At 39.6% G+C, this 18,390-nt stretch overlaps 1 protein-coding gene across 1 annotated transcript in view; it reads left to right on the top strand.

Annotated features, from left to right (window-relative positions):
• Positions 1–18,390, top strand: part of LOC124720210 — a 278,016-nt gene that overhangs the window by 25,428 nt on the left and 234,198 nt on the right. Inside the window, exon 3 of the mRNA XM_047245533.1 lies at positions 7,901–8,047. Coding sequence (XP_047101489.1) covers positions 7,923–8,047 — 125 coding nt within the window. The 5' untranslated portion in view covers positions 7,901–7,922. The remainder of the gene's footprint in view (positions 1–7,900; positions 8,048–18,390) is intronic.

Raw genomic sequence — 18,390 nt, 5'->3', positions numbered from 1 at the left:
CCATTATATCAGGTTACCTTCCATTCGGAAAGTGGGTGCACTCGGCGATTGCTGTGTGACTTATAAATTATGGAGTGCAGCAGTCAGTTGTCCTTTTTTAGATTTTATTATGCAAATCCAGATTTCGGCTAGCCGAAATCTGGATTTGTGTAATAAAATCTACAAAAGGATGACTGGTTGCTGTACTGTGTAATTTATATGCCCATTTTATATTCGAGACATTGCTCTCTTCTTTCACCACCTATCCACAATTCCTGTCCCAATCCTGCTCCCAATTCTGCATTCCGTGTCTGATTCCATTACGGTCGACCCAGGTGCAAGACCTGCCCCGTACACCCACTCACCAACCCCTAGTGCAGTGGATTCACAGGGATTTCCTATCCTGTAGGAGTTGGTGCCACGTATGAAAGCAGCCGTGTTATATATCAGCTGTGCTGCAATTATTGTATAGCATTCTGTTTGGGACGACAAGTAACCCTCTGTCATATCACGTGAATGACCACCGACAAACTGTGGCCTTCCGCAAACTTGACTGTCGAGCAGCCGAACGCGCTGTGCACCGCTACGCAAATGGTTTCGACAGCTGTTTCACTAGGCGAGCTGTACAGATACTCCAGTTTTCTCTGGACTACACAGGAGGGAATCGTCTCTCCGACATATCCTTTGCTCTCACAATCCCCCTCGCTTAAATCACCACTAACCTGTTCCCATGGACTTCTTATCCTTTTCCCTTCTCACTTCAGTCCACACCAGTCCTTCCCCATACAGGTCACGCACAGCCTTCGTCCACCATTCTTCCTCCGCCTCCCCCACCCTTGTGGCATCACACACACACACACACACACACACACACACACACACACACACACTCTCTCTCTCTCTCTCTCTCTCTCTCTCTCTCTCTCTCTCTCTCGCTTTCTTCCTCCTATCTTCTCCCCCCCCCCCCCCCCCCCTCTTGCCTCTTTTCCATGCTCTCCACCTGCCTTGTGCCTTGTTCCTCCCCTCTGTTTCCCCTCTCTCCCTCTCCCTACATCTTATATACTGTACCCCCTGAACTCTTTCCGTTCTGTGCATCTCTTGAGACATCTGTCAAAACCTCTACTTCTTGCTATACTTGGCCACGGGTGTGTGTTACGGTGTCTGCAGAGTAGTTGTGTGACTCGGGTCTGCATAGTGGTTGTGTGACTGTGTGTACTTCCACTAAAGAAAGAGGGAGAGCTCAAAAGCTGGTATAAATAGTGTTTCTATGTGCCACACATTACAGCTACAGGTGAATGGTTGCCTCTCATCTATTCACTTGTATGTTGCATAAATAAGGAAATAAGGATTGCAGGTAACTGTCCGTGACAAATACGAGGCACGTTCAGAAAGAAAGCGTACTGTGACAATAACGGGCAGTGCTTCTTTTTTTTCTTCCGCAGTATTGGCAACACTGGTATAGGAGGATCCCCTCGCCAGAGTGAGCATCGCAGGAACACAGTAGTACGTAAACTCGCATCGATGAATAATGTCACTCAAAAAGTGTCAATAATAAATCCCGCCAAGTGTGAGCTGCGTGCTGTGAACCGCTTCATACTTGTGGAAGGAATAACAGCTGCTGATGATACTTTTCAAAAATCAAAGTGGTTTATTGTGTAGGTGTTACAGAGAGAAAAAATGTGTTCAGGTGCTGTAGGGAGTATAGTGTAGGCAGAACAAATGTTCATGACGAGGGGAGGAGTGGAAGACCTTCCTTTTTGTCTGACGAGATGGTGCGAAAAATCAATAAACTGTGAAGACCACCAATTGACAGCAGATGAAATTTGTGTGATGTTTCCACAACTCTGCAGGACTCTCTTATGCAAAACATTTTACATATAAAGCCTGCACTTTGTGTTCTCAGCTACGGTGAACATCTACAAATTTTCCACCATTCAGAATGAGATTTTCACTCTGCAGCGGAGTGTGCGCTGATATGAAACTTCCTGGCACATTAAAACTGTGTGCTGGACCGAGACTCGAACTTGGGACCTTTGCCTTTCGCGGGCAAGTGCTCTACCAACTGAGCTACCCAAGCACAACTCACGACCCGTCCTCACAGCTTTACTTCTGCCAGTACCTCGTCTCCTACCTTCCAAACTTTACAGAAGCTCTCCTGCGAACCTTGCAGAACTAGCACTCCTGAAAGAAAGGATATTGCGGAGACATGGCTTAGCCACAGCCTGGGGGATGTTCCCAGAATGAGATTTTCACTCTGCAGCAGAGTGTGAGCTGATATGAAATTTCCTGGCAGATTAAAACTGTGTGCCGGACCGAGACTCAAACTCGGGACCTTTGCCTTTCGCGGGCCCGAGTTCGAGTCTCGGTCCATTCCGTCACTGTGGATGAAACATGTATACATTACTATACTCCTGAGACCGAACAACAATCTAAACAGTGGGTTACCAAGGGAGAAAGGCAAAGGTCCCGAGTTCGAGTCTCGGTCCGGCGCACAGTTTTAATCTACCAGGAAGTTTCACATTAGCTCACACTCTGCTGCAGAGTGAAAATCTCATTCTGGAAACATCCCCTAGGCTGTGGCTGAGCCATGTCTCCGCAATATCCTTTCTTTCAGGAGTGCTAGTTCTGCAGGGTTCGCAGGAGAGCTTCTGTAAAGTTTGGAAGGTAGGAGACGAGATACTGGCAGAAGTAAAGCTGTGAGAATGGGGCGTGAGTCGTGCTTGGGTAGCTCAGTTGGTAGAGCAGTTGCTTGTGAAAGGCAAAGGTCCCGAGTTCGAGTCTCGGTCCGGCACACAGTTTTAATCTGCCAGGAAGTTTCATTTCAACCATTCAGTTAACAGGCAATATAGCTGTAGATCATAGCAGCATATGCTGTTTGCATCAAAGGTTTTTTTGCCTTCTTGGAACAGATGTGGAATACTGACATCAGTTTCCTGTAACTTTTAAAGTGATATTTCCTCACCCACGTGTTTCCAAGGTAAAAAGAGAAATATGGCAAGTTTCATTTCATTCATGTCAGTGCCATTTCTGTACTGTCAAATGTACCGTCTTTTTATTCTTCATAAAATCATGTTCTATATTGCAATTACAACTTGGAAATCACAAGCATCCTTTCTGTTTACGTAAATTTGTTTCTTTCTTGCATAAATTCGTGTCTTCCTTCATCTTCGTGTCAGACACTGGCTCTCCCGATCAGATGTAATGGGAACGACTGTATTCCAAGAGACCTGTAATTTTCATATCTAACTTTTCTAAGTGCATTACTTGTACCCATAAGTCTCGAGTTTCTCTTTGATACTGTAGATTTTTTATTATTGCTGTTAGCCTTAGTCTAAATATTTTATGTATGTGTGACATTACCCTAAAAACGCAGTTTGCTTTTCTAGCAAGATGCTTTCTGCTAGTTTCGTTAATCTCAGGGTTAGACTGCTTGAAAATGCTGTGTGCAGCAGAGAAACACCTTTTTCATTTTCATTGTTTTCCCTTTCTTCAGTAAGTATAACAATGGATAGTACCTGTTCCTCCGGTACTTTATTTTGTGTCAAATTTTTACTAACCAGTTAATGTTGTGCTGTCGTATGACCAACTGAGTTGTGTATTCCATTTTTCTGTACAATAATTGACCAACCATTTTTTAATGGTGCTGCAAGCTGTATTCGTGAGTGTTATTTGCTACATGGACTCCAACCATACTCTGGATTACTGTAGGTGTCGCCCTGATATTTATAGTGCAGTTTGCTTCCAGCACTTGCTACACCCTATGAGGATAAGTTGTTTTTCAGGACCCACACCATATTTCATGAATCAAAAGTTCTGTCAGTGTTTCCATCTGCAGTTTAGTTGTGCACATAATGGCAGCAGCTTGCGGTCTAGTCATTAACATCACTGCCTCTTGATCGAGACGTACTTGGTTTCATTCCTGGCTGGATTGAAACTTTTCTTTGCTTGGGGACTTGTTAATGTTGCCTTCATTACAAAGATACAAAAACCGCCAAAGTAGCATCAAATAAAAAGACTTGTACCAGTTGGCTGAACAGCCTGAGACAGGGCTTAGCAGCCAATAATGCCATTCGATCATTTAATTTTTGTGTTTGAACTCGAATCAGCAGCTTTGCTGAAAATCCAAAAGCAGACTTACAAGGGGAGGCCACGACATTTGGAACGCCGATTTATTTCAAACTTCGTACACTCGTAGTACTGCATGAAGACAACAAAATGTGTAAACAGTAACACGTAATTCTCAAGCGTCATTGAGAAAATCGCAAGATAATTTCGGTCCTCAAATATATACCTGTCCGTGGCCACTTTTACCATGAAGCGTCGGCAGCTGAGCGGTTAGCGTCCAAGCTCCATAATCACTGGATCGAGTCCTGTTCGTATGGCCTGCCCCCCCCCCCCCCCTCCGCCCCCAACACAGTCATTTTTTTTACTATTTATATTACAATTTTTTTTCGACATTACGAGTACAAGTTGCAGGGTGGTATTTTTCGTAAAAACATGGAAAACCTAAAGTTAAATGGCACCAGCTGTATTGAATAAATGCTGTGTTTCTGCATATGCAAGGTCATTTGGGGTTTTCCGTGGAAAAACAAACCTCGTTAACATTTTCAAAAACCTTTCTTTCAGACCATAATTTGGAAGCAAACCATGCATACTGCAGTATTTCCTTAAAAATCGGCGCTGATAATTGGTTATTCAGTATCGAGTGTATTTTAATAGCGTCTTCCGAGAAGCAATTTCTTGTTCTCTTTTGATTAAATAAAAATAATTTTGAAGACACGGACAAGCATACATTTTGAGTATCACTTTAGGCCTTTGGTCATTTATTAGTCAATAGTTATGAATATTATATTATTTGTGATAATAAAAATCGGTAGACTGCCAAATACATTGTAAATTTAATAAAAGTTCATCCGATTACACGTATTTTCCCCATTATATCAATTGTAATATAAATAATAAAGAAAATCACTGTGTTGAAAATAAATAATAATAAAAAAAACCTGACGAACGGAACTCGATCCAGTGACTATGGGGCTTGAACGCCAACCACTTTTTTTTTTTAATTTCATTTTGTTCTATATTGTTCGTTGAATTTGTTCATGGTGGACGTCCGATGACACCCATTCAGTTTGTTCGTTGATCCGTTCACTCAGTTTTTTTATTACAAAGGGTAGCTAACGCTCTGACCGAAAACGCTGAGCTACAATGCCAGTATCACTCTACCGCTGCCGCTTCATGGTAAAAATGGCCACGCACAGATATATATTTGAGGACCGAAATTATCTTGCGATTTTCTCAATGACGCTTGAGAATTACGTGTTACTGCTTACACATTTTGTTGCCCTCGTGCAGTACTGTGAGTGTACGAAGTTTGAAGTAAATCTGCGTTCCAAACATTGTGGCCTCCCCTTGTTAGAACTCCAGCCATTTATAAAAATTTCAGACTCAGAAAACCAACCATGTATTCTGTCACTTAAAACATTACTGGCACATTTGTGGTTGACATATCTGAAAGGTCCAAGCTTCAAGGTTTATTTTCATATTTATTTTAGTTCTTCAAAATACTACAAATTTTACGTTAATGAAGGCAAAAAGTATAATTATTCTCTCAACAAAGAAAAAAAATTGTGTAACTGACCTTTGTATGAAAAATTTTGAGGTATTCTAATGTATAGAGAAGTATGTTGCATTAATTTGTTTCTTTCCTCTTTGTTTTGCCAGTGAATTGTCTCGTCTTCTCCAAACAGGTCTTGGAAACCCGTATTGGATCCAGCTTCCTTATGTGATTCATCTGTGAAAAAGACAGGGTTAAGGCAAATAAAACATGACTAAATCGTAATTACAGCAGCTCTATCCGTAATGACAATGTTGTAGCAGACTGAATATGAATTTTCTTCAGCAGCCTGTTCCCACTGTGTTATTTCTTTCTTGGATCCAGAATCACTGAATTTCTCCTCTTGAGCTCACAAAATATCTTGCTCACTCAATAAATGTGACATACGTGTAGCAGAATTACAGCAAACTGCCAAACCTCAAGTACACAATCGAAACTCACGACGATGTGAGCATACGAGGGGGCGTTTGGAAAGTATGTGCAAAAATAAAAACTACTTACATGTTTGGGGTAAACCTTTATTTTTCGACGTAGTCTCCTTTTAGACTTACACACTTTGTCCAACACTGTTCTAATTTGTTGATCCCTTCCAAATAATAGGAATTGTCCAAGTCTGCAAAATAGCTAGTAGTTGCTGCAGTCACCTCCTCGTTTGAATAAAATCTTTGTCCCGCCAGCCATTTCTTCGAATTGGGGAACAAATAGTGGTCCGAGGGAGACAAGTCTGGAGAATAGGAGGGATGTGAAACGAGTTGGAATTCTGTTTCCATTAATTTTGCGACCACAACTGCTGAGGTGTGTGCTGGTGCATTGTCGTGATGGAAAAGGACATTTTGCGGTCCAATCGCCGGCATTTTTCTTGTAGCTCAGTTTTCAAACATTCCAATAACGATGAATAATATGCACCTGTAATAGTTTTATCCTTTTCCAGATAGTCGATGAGGATTATCCCTTGCGAATCCCAAAAGACAGTCGCCGTAACCTTTCCTGCCGAAGGAATGGTCTTCGTCTTTTTTTGTGCACACTCTCCCTTGGTAACCCATTGTTTAGATTGTTGTTCGGTCTCAGGAGTATAGTAATGTATCCATGTTTCATCCACAGTGACGAAACAATGCTGAAAGTCCTGCTTATTCTTCCTGAACAGCTGCTAACCTTACTTCCAACACTTCACACGATTCTGTTTTTGGTCAAGAGTGAGCAATCGCGGAACCCATCTTGCAGATAGCTTTGTCATGTCCAAATGTTTATGCAAAATATTATGTACCCACTCATTCGAGATGCCCACAGCTCTAGCAATCTCACGCACCTTAACTCTTGTCATCCTTCACCATATCATGGATTTCATCAACGATTTCTGGAGTCATAACCTCCACAGGGCATCCAGAACGTTCAGCATCACTTGTGCCCATATGACCAGTCCGAAATTTTGAAACCACTTGTAAACTGTTCTAATCGAAGGTGCAGAGTCACCGTAATGTTTATCAAGCTTCTGTTTAGTCTCCTGAGGCATTTGCCTTTCATAAAGTAATGTTGAATCACCACACAAAATTCTTTTTCGTCTATTTTTTGACAATCACTCGACTTCCTTGATTCACACGAATGCCAAACACGAAGAAATAGACCAATACGGCTAAAACTTCGTGTGTGTTCTTTCCAAAGTTGCTACTAACTGAACATGACCTTGATACGCGCCGGTGGTATCATCTCTCGGACTTTGCATCGACTTTTCAAGTGCCCCTCGTATCTGGGCTGAACCAGTCGTGACAATATCTGTTACATTTGCTATTATTTGTTTCAAAGTAATTCCAGAAATTACTTACAGAGGGCAACACCTTTCAAGATAGGTAGCAAGATGCCCGTACATTGTTCTCATACAAAATGAGCCCAGTTTTTGAGTGACAAGTGGCTCGTGTGTTTAGAAGATCATAGCTTGAGCTATATTCTTGCGTGGCCTGAGTTGTACTTGGGCGCTGATGCCAAAGTGTTAATGAATCATTGAGGAGACTTTATGTATAAGAGTTGTGCCACAGAGCTCTGAAGAAATTCATTATTAAATAAACCTCCAAAAAGGTCCCGTAAAATTAGTTCTGCAAAATAAAGTTCCCTAGCAGATTTTTGATGATATAGAAAATTTTGCACCATTTTATATCTGTTTGCTCCTGTCTGTGTTTGAGCTTCTATCTTTCCCAACTCTGCTATCCTTTCCGTTATATCTAGATCACTTTCTTCTCACAGGTCTAGTGTACTTGTCAGAAGAATAGTACCACAGGAACTCGCTGCAAGATCAGTCTTCTCATGTTGCAGCACGAGGAAGACGGACTCTGCCATGTCGACGGGACCACTGGCCCGCGGTGACGAGGCGGAGGGGCTGAAGACGCACATCTCGACAGCGCTCGGAGGACTGCTCGACCGAGCCCTCAACAACCAGCCGGAGAAGGGACTCGGCCCAGGGTAGGTGGAGCAGTGCATCATTCCGTATGTACGCACTTCTCTGGGGCGTACACTATCAGCTGTGTAGTTCAACTCGTGTAAATTTGTACATTACCATTGATGTGTAGTGTGTGTCATATCTTAGACAAGTATTTCAACCACATCGAATTTTTAACTCTGGATTACTATTTACTGTAACCGATTCACTTCATTGGATTTGGTCCACTGTTGCTGTCAATAGGTATGGTATGAATATTCACTGAAAAAATGTTGATTCTTATCTAAAGAAATAGTGCCGTACAAACATTCTTCCTACATTTCTCAGAATGATAGCACTTCTCTGTCTGACTAACCCAGATAGCTGTGCACATTAAAAGCTCCGCTTGTGGGACGGGAAGGTGCAGCGGCCCCTGGCTGAATTCGCACAGAGGATTGACGACGGGAGTGAGTGTGTCGGCCAGCCTAGATGTGGTTTTTAGGTGGTTTCCCACATCGCGCTAAGTGAATACTGGGCTAGTACCCAAGTCTCACACCAGTTACACGAATCGCAAACACGTAGAAAACTTCCACTCACTTTCGCGCGTATAACACAAGCAAACAGTTGGCGTACACACATTCCGTCCTGGATGGTAATAAGGTGGCAGCAAGAAGGGCATCCGTGTCCCCCCCCCATCCTCTCTCTCTCTCTCTCTCTCTCTCTCTCTCTCTCTCTCTCTCTCTCTCTCTCTTGCTCGCTCGCACTCTCTTCTGTTGAAATGAGTGTATGATTGAGACTTCATCTTTTTCATCTACATCTACATAAATACTCCACAGGGCACATTATGGTGTGTAACCGCCCCCCCCCCCCCCCATCTCCTCCCACCCTTCCTGCCGTCCCTCAAGAATGCTTATCAGCGACTATGGTGGTGACTCGATAACTGGACTGGTGGTTGTCATAACTCTGGATAATCAAAAATCTGGATAATTTGTATTGAGAAGGTGATTTTTGTGTTATTGACTCTAGAGAGATGTCCTACATTGCCCGTGTATGGTTATCTTTGAGGTTCATTGTGTGGTGTCACAAGGCTTAGGCCTGTCCCACCGCTAATTAAATCGACCAAGACTTATACGAAAAATTGTAAGAACAGTTGGTATTATTATGTTCTTTGAATTTGTTTTTTGGGTTTTCAGAAATACTGTGGGAAGAAAGTTTATTTATGTTGGAGGTAATGTGGAAGACGTTGCCCAACGATCTGCATGAAAGTACGACGTAGTGGTAAGTATGCAAGGAATAAAACGTATGCTGCAAACTACCGCGAGCCACAGAAGAGCCCGGGCCGCGAGGGTGTTGAGCTTCCTACGTCGTCGTTGGATGACGTCAAAGGAAGAGATATTCTGCTTTCTCTTTGTAAACAGATCGATTGAGTCTTAAAAGGTTCTTGTAAAACGTACAGGTGGGTGACACAGTAGGTGGGACCCGATGCCTGTAATACTTCCACAGTTATTAAAAAGGTGTTAAACGGCGAAACCAATAGTTCATCGTTTATATAGATAAAAAGTAGTAAACATATAGGAAAGTTGCGGCGTCAGAAGGAAAAGTGATACATCGCTCAGCAACGAAGAAGGAAGTAAACCGCGGGCATTACCTGCTGAAAACAAATCGACAGATGAAACAGTAAGTCTATAATTAAGCATAAAGCCATGTAACACTGCAATTGTCATATGATTGACATTGGGTTGACACATAAATTTGTAGCATTTTTCCATAAGTTTAATAAACACAACAGATACATCTGACAGAGACTTTAGTCATCAATAATATATTCTCCTTCACTATTTACAACAGTCTGCCAATGCTGGGACAACTTTTTGATTCTGCATCTGTAGAAATCGTGTGGTTTTGAGGAGAAGAACTTGTCGAGCTATGTTTGGAGTGCCTTTTCATCCGGAAAATGAGTTCCTTGAAGGTTGTTCAGTAGAGAGCGAAAAGGTGAAAACCTGACGGCAAATGAGTAGGTGAATAAGGTGAGTGAAAAATGGATTCCTAGCCCAACTCTTGTATAGTGTTACTTTCTTCAGTCTAGCAGAATGTGGGCACTATCGTGGATAGCGTAACTTCACCCAGTCCTCCAGATCTTTGTTCTCGGATTGCGTCTGAAAGATGTCTCCGTTGTTGACAGTAAATGTCAGTGGTGACGGTTACGCCTCGAAGAAGCTATTCACAGTACACTACACCATTGTACGACGTTGCACGCTGCTCTTTGTACGGGGAGTTGTTGCTTGGCGCTCGACCATTCATTTCTTTTCTTTATGTTGAGGCACATAAGAGACACCATGTCTCATCACCAGTAATTATACAGGATAGAAATGGTCGGAGGTGTTCACGAGCCAATTGACGACAGGCGAGCAGAGGTGCGCATAGGGCCGCCTGCTGATTTTTGCTTAGAGCGTGCAGTACCCGTACTTCAGATTGTTTTGATCATTCCCAGTAGTGTGCAAATGTCGCAAAACGGTAGAATGATCACAATCCGTCACATACGCCAGTTCTCGAGTGACTTGGGTCATTGTGGATTAGTGCATTTAAATGATTTTTGTCCAACCCCAAAGGTCTTCATGTACATGAAGAGTAAGCAATGTCAAAACTATCCTTCTCAAAATGAGAAAACCATTTTCGTGCCATGCTCCGTGCAGTGGCATCATCCACATACACGGCACAAATGTTCCTTGCTGCCTCAGCTGCTGTCACCCATATGTGGAACTAAAACAAAAGAATATGTCAGAAACATTCCAACTTCTCCACTTGGCACTCCGTTTCCTAGCGATTGCATCTCCACTCACTGTCTCCAAATGACAATACCAAACTCAGATAGCAACAGTGAACTACAAATAAAAAATGACAATTGATAAATAAACCAATAGCAACCAGAATAGCAACAAGCAAAACAAAAACGCTTCAAACTTATGCAATGACCTAATACATAATTTTTGTGGTTTATGCAAAATAATAAAAACAATTCTTGTAAGAAATTTCTTATAAGAAATTAAGAAGGTAGAGAGGAAGATTACTAGAAAAATTCTAGGACCACGATTCAGACTGCAGACCATCGAGACAACAGAAAAAGTATCAAACATTGAAACTGACATCAGAAAGAGACGAATGAAGTTCTGTAGACACCTATACAGATTTGCAGGGCACAGACTAACTAAACGTCTATTGGACTATGTGACATCCCGTAAAGCAAGATGGATAACTGAAGTTAAGAAGGATTTGACAAAAGCAGAAAGTGACATAACAAACACATTAGACAAGGATGCATTCAGAAGCAAAATTGATAAATGGAAGTTTATTCCAGAGATGGAACCAAAACTATATCAACCAAAGAGGACCAAAGAAAGAAAGAAGGCCTTCAGGGAAAAAATGAAGTAATATTGGGAAAATAAGAAGATATTTGCTGGTAATAATAATAATAATAATAATAATAAAAAACCCGTGGAGGCCTGGGAAAAGAATAGGCCTCCGGTATGTTCTGCCAGTCGTAAAAGGCGACAAAAAGAACAGACCACTAATAGGGCTAACCCCCCTTTTAGTGTGATTAGTTGGTTCAGGACAGAACTAATGAAGCCTCGGACAAGCGCCGTCATGGTCGGGGACAACGCTTGAACCCTATGCCCGCCCACAATGGTAACGACACTGTTAGCCAACTGGAAAATGATTTAAATCCAAATAGAGGTGTTTTGCAGGATATGCTTCCTGCAACCACCTTAGAAGGAAAACAAAGACAGAGGATGAGATGGTCAGATGAAGTTAATCGACACCTCATGTTCTGTTATTACCAAGCAACAAACCTAGGAACTAACACAATTGGATACAGATCACAAGTATACACAACATTTATTACCAGATACCCAGAATTAAAATTTTTAACAGAACAACGACTAGCTGATCAGATCCGTGTAATAATCAAAAATAACAGGATACCCCAGTCAGAATTAGAAAACATCAAACAACAAGTACAACAAATACTGGAACAAAATAATGTGCAATCAGAAGAAGAAGAAAATACAGTAATGGACTCAAACATCCCAGAGCAAACAAACAAAGAACAACACGCATCAATTAAACAATCAGAGGTAAACGAAATCTTAAGAGAGCCATCAGAACAAGCACAAATAGAACACGAAGTGACACACGTTAGATATAGTAGAAAAATTTCAGCTGACATATATAGAATACAAAGGCACAAGTACAGACATTAGACCATTCTTGCATAGACCGCCAAATAACCCACAAGTCGAAACAACAATAAAAACTATCAACACAATCATACACAACAAAATAAATGAAAACACAACTATGGAAGAGTTACAACTACTGGTTTATATAGGAGCACTCACTACACTAAATATACACACTAGGCAGAGATCAGAACCAACCAACACACAGAAGAAACCCACAAAACCAGCATGGCAACACAAGCTACAGATCAGAATAGAAAAACTGAGAAAAGACATCGGACAGCTAACACAATTTATAAGAAATGAAATGTCAGAAGAAAAACGAAAAAGGTTAGGTAAAATCTCACAAGAAGAAGCGATAGAGCAATTAGATGAAAAGAATCAGAAATTACAAACATTGGCCAAACGACTTAGAAGATACAAAAAAAGTGAAAATAGAAGGAAACAAAACCAAACATTCAACACAAACCAAAAGAAATTTTACCAGACAATAGATAACACACACATTAATATAGACAATCCACCAAACATAACAGAAATGGAACACTTCTGGAGCAACATATGGTCAAACCCGGTACAACATAACAGGCATGCACGGTGGATACAAGCAGAAACAGACACATACAAGATGATACCACAAATGCCTGAAGTGATAATTTTGCAACATGAAGTCACCCAAGCAATTAATTCTACTCACAATTGGAAAGCCCCTGGAAAAGATAAAATAGCAAATTTCTGGCTAAAGAAGTTCACCTCAACACATTCACATCTAACTAAATTATTTAACATATATCTAAAAACAAAGATGATGTGACTTACCGAACGAAAGTACTGGCAGGTTGATAGACACACATACATACACACGAAATTCAAGCTTTCGCAACAAACGGTTGCTTCATCAGGAAAGAGGGAAGGAGAGGGAAAGACGAAAGGATGTGGGTTTTAAGGGAGAGGGTAAGGAGTCATTCCAATCCTGGGAGCGGAAAGACTTCCCTTAGGGGGAAAAAAGGACAGGTATACACTCTCACATACACACATACCCATCCGCACATACACAGACACAAGCATTAAATTATTTAACAGTTACATTGCAGACCCATACACATTCCCTGATACACTTACACATGGAATAACTTATCTGAAACCTAAAGATCAAGCAGACACAGCAAACCCAGCTAAATATCGCCCCATAACATGCCTACCAACAATATACATAATATTAACTACTGTCATTACACAGAAATTATTGACACATACAACACAGAACAAAATTATAAATGAAGAACAAAAACGCTGTTGCAAAGGAGCACAAGGATGTAAAGAGCAACTGATAATAGATGCAGAGGTGACATATCAAGCTAAAACTAAACAAAGGTCACTACACTACGCATACATTGATCACCAAAAAGCTTTTGATAGTGTTCCCCACTCATGGTTACTACAAATACTGGAAATATACAGTGTAGATCCTTATTCGATACAGTTCCTAAACATAGTAATGAAAAATTGGAAAACCACACGTAATATACAAACAAATTCAAATAATATCACATCACAGCCAATACAGATTAAGTGTGGAATATACCAAGGAGACTCATTAAGTCCTTTCTGGTTCTGCCTTGCTCTAAACCCACTATCCAACATGCTAAATAATACAAATTATGGATACAATATTACTGGAACATACCCACACAAAATCACACATTTGCTATACATGGATGATCTAAAACTACTGGCAGCAATAAATCAACAACTCAACCAATTACTAAACATAACAGAAGTATTCAGCAATGATATAAATATGGCTTTTGGGACAGACAAATGTAAGAAAAATAGCATAGTCAAGGGAAAACACACTAAACAAGAAGATTACATATTGGATAACCACAGTGACTGCATAGAAGCGATGGAAAAAACAGATGCCTATAAATATCTAGGATACAGACAAAAAATAGGAATAGATAATACAAATATTAAAGAAGAACTAAAAGAAAAATATAGACAAAGACTAACAAAAATACTGAAAACCGAATTTACAGCAAGAAACAAGACAAAAGCAATAAATACTTATGCTATACCAATATTGACCTACTCATTTGGAGTAGTGAAATGGAGTAACACAGACCTAGAAGCACTCAACACACTTACACGATCACAATGCCACAAATATAGAATACATCACATACATTCAGCAACAGAAAGATTCACACTAAGCAGAAAGGAAGGAGGAAGGGGATTTATCAACATAAAAAAAACCTACATTATGGACAGGTAGACAATTTAAGAAAATTCTTTCTAGAACGAGCAGAACCTAGCAAAATACACAAAGCAATCACTCGCATAAATACATCGGCTACACCATTGCAATTTCATAACCACTTCTACAACCCTTTAGATCACATAACATCAACAGATATGAAGAAAGTAAATTGGAAAAAGAAAACACTACATGGCAAGCACCCGTATCATCTAACACAGCCACACATCGATCAAGACGCATCCAACACACGGCTAAGAAAAGGCAATATATACAGTGAGATGGAAGGATTCATGATTGCAATACAGGATCAAACAATAAACACCAGATATTACAGCAAGCATATTATTAAAGATCCCAATACCACAACAGATAAATGCAGAGTTTGCAAACAACAAATAGAAACAGTAGATCACATCACAAGCGGATGTACAATACTAGCAAATACAGAATACCCCAGAAGACATGACAATGTAGCAAAAATAATACATCAACAGCTTGCCTTACAACATAAACTAATAAAACAACACGTTCCCACATACAAGTATGCACCACAAAATGTACTGGAGAATGATGAATACAAATTATACTGGAACAGAACCATTATAACAGATAAAACACCACCACATAACAAACCTGACATCATACTCACCAATAAAAAGAAGAAATTAACACAACTAATCGAAATATCCATACCCAATACAACAAATGTACAAAAGAAAACAGGAGAAAAAATTGAAAAATACATCCAACTGGCTGAGGAAGTCAAGGACATGTGACATCAGGATAAAGTTGACATTATACCAGTTATACTATCAACTACAGGAGTCATACCACACAATATCCACCAGTACATCAATGCAATACAGCTACATCCAAACTTATGTATACAACTACAGAAATCTGTAATTATTGATACATGTTCAATTACCCGGAAGTTCCCAAATGCAATATAACACATACCGTACAGTTAAAAGGAAGTGACGCTTGATCAAGGTCCGCATCACTTTCTGTTTTTAACCAGACTTAACGTCTGAGAAAGTAAAGAAATAATAATAAAAAGACAACATTAAACTGACTAAAATCCACAAAAATCAGTCTTTATATTAAGAGATTAGAGACACATTTTTGTACATACATACCTGTGTTCTTAAAATTATGTTATGAACCACCTATCAAAAGTCACATAGGACTGTCACTGTAGTTAAATTTTGTTTAGAATATCTGTTAATTGTCTTTCGACACAAACAATTTTTTTTCTCTTTGTTGCTACTACATCACCAATCCATCTTAAGTGTAGTAAACTTACGGGATCAAACTCTGTTTGTTTTTTGAAGCATTTAAATGTGGTTTCCTGGGCTTCAAATGCTTCAGCATGAAATAGTCCTGCATCATCTATCATCTGCACATACGTTTCCTTCTGTTTTATATTCTTGCATTTCCTGGTATTTGTTTGCGTGCAATATGTTTTCAACGATTTAGTCACCAAACACGATATGAATATTTTGATCATTATGGTCAAAAGAGAGCAACTCTTTCATATCATCAGCATCACATTCCTGCCATATTTTTTGCCATTAGCTCATTTATATCCTCCAAAACAGAATCACCCACCCTTTCTGCCGAATCCTACACGTCTGCAGCCATATAGCAACACTTCTTTAAATTCATTTGCTTGGAAAAGGACAAAAACACTTGTTATCTTCAGCAGCAGATAACAATTTACCTAAAAGTTGTCTTCTATAAGGTCATTTTAATGTTCTGATAACACTGTGATCTGTTGGTTGTAATGATATTACGTTAGGAGACAAAAATTTTACTTTAAAATTCCAAATCCTCTCTTAACAGCTCAGCCAAAGGATGGGGTGGCATATTATTCAGTAAAAGTAGAACTTTTCCTCGTTTACCAATTTTGTTTTGAAATCTTTTTACCTCAGGGATGAACATGTCATACCAGTTAATGAATATTTTGCTTTCCATCCATGCACTTTTTTTTTTTTTTTTATTTTGAGCTTTTCCTCATTACAGAGGCTTATCTCCAACATAATAATTTGCCTGGAAATGACAATACAAACAATAAACGTTCTTAAACTATACTCTCAAAATATTTCTCCAGGTGTTTCGATCTTGCGTGTCCTCTTCCTCTGCGCCCATTCTCCTCATTGTGTGCTGTACATTTTGGAGCCAGGTGGTCACAGGTCGTCCTCTTCTTCTTCTTCTCCCCTCCGGTTCCCACTCCAGTATCAGTTTTGGTATTCTGGCTTCCTCCATTCGTCGTACATGCCCGTACCACTGTAATTTCTTCCTATCCATTCTTTCTTTTATTTCCATTCTCCTTATTACTTCAGTGTTCCTTATCTTTTCTTTCCTGGAGATTCTTGCCGATCTTCTCCAAAAGTCCATCTCTAGAGCTTGTAATTTTTTAATGTGCTTCATGTTAATTGTCCAGGTCTCCGTTCCATACAGAACCACACTCTCTAATATGGATTTGTATATTAATTTTTTAGATCTGATCATTACATTCCTGCTCCATAAGACTGAGTTAAGCATCCCAATGACCCTCCGTCCACTACTAATTCTTTTATTGATTTCTGAGTCTGATTTTCCCTCGATTTCTAAAATGGATCCCAAATAACAGAAAGTGTTTATCTTTTTGATTTTCTTTCCTTCAATGTAAAGCTCATCTGAATCATTAGTCAAGTATTCTGTTTTTTGGTAATTAATCTTCAAACCCCAAGTTTTGTATGCTACTGCTAGTTGATTGCACATATAGTTAGCATCCTCCCCATCTTGTGCTACGACTACTTGATCATCAGCAAATAATAAATGATGTAGGTAAACTCCATCTCTTATTTCTAGTCCCATACTATTACATTTAGGAGACCATGTTCTAAGGCTAGTATCTATATAGATTTTAAATAATGATGGTGACATGGGACAGCCCTGTAAAAGGCCTTTGCTTGTTCTAAATTTCTGTGAAAGTTTATTACCAACTTTCACTTGGCAAATGTTATCTTTATACATCTGTCGTATTATTTTAATCAAGGAAGGGTTTATGTTTGCCATATGTAGTGCTCTCCAAAGTAATTTTCTTGGAACAGTATCATACGCTTTTTCTAGATCTATGAAAATTAATCCTATACTTTTTGATTTTTCCCTATGTTTCTCCAAAATCTGTCGTAACGTGAAAATATGGTCTACACATGATCTCCCAGCCGTGAATCCACATTGTTCTTCTTGGGTTCTAAAATTTTTTTCCAGTTTGTTTTTAATTACTTTCGCAAAAATTCTCATTAATGTGTTTGTAACACAAATTCCTCGATAGTTTGAACAAATTTTGCGATCCCCTTTCTTAAATATTGTATTAATGTAACCTAGCTTCATTTCGTTGGGTATTGAATCTCCATGTATCATTTTGTTGAAGAGCTGTGTTATCAGTTTCACAATTTTGTCACCACCATATTTTAGACACTCCAGATTGATATTGCCTGGTCCCGGTGATTTACCATTCTTTCCTGTTCTCAACGCCTGAAGTACTTCACTTTCTAAAATATGGATCTCATCATCTTCATGTCCTTTATCTTCCCCTGTTCCTTCTTCTAGATATTCTTCTCTGTCCTCATTTAATAATTTTTGGAAATACTCTTCCCATTCCTTTTGTGTTATCAGTTGGAGATTAGTTTTGCTTTTTGTATCCTGTCGAAGCCCTTTCAATACTGACCATGCTTCTTTTGCTCTCCCAAATCCTAATTTGCTATTCACCTTGGCACATGTTCTTTCCCATGCTTCATTTTTTGCCATCCTTATTTTTTTCGTCACTTCATTCTTCTTTTCCTTGTATATTGACCTTGTTTCTTCTGATTTATCATTCAACCACTGATGGAATGCATTT

Source organism: Schistocerca piceifrons, chromosome 11, assembly GCF_021461385.2.
Source record: "Schistocerca piceifrons isolate TAMUIC-IGC-003096 chromosome 11, iqSchPice1.1, whole genome shotgun sequence".
NCBI lineage: Eukaryota > Metazoa > Arthropoda > Insecta > Orthoptera > Acrididae > Schistocerca > Schistocerca piceifrons.
Note: the sequence above shows the minus strand (reverse complement) of the source record. Positions and strands in the feature narration are given on the sequence as shown.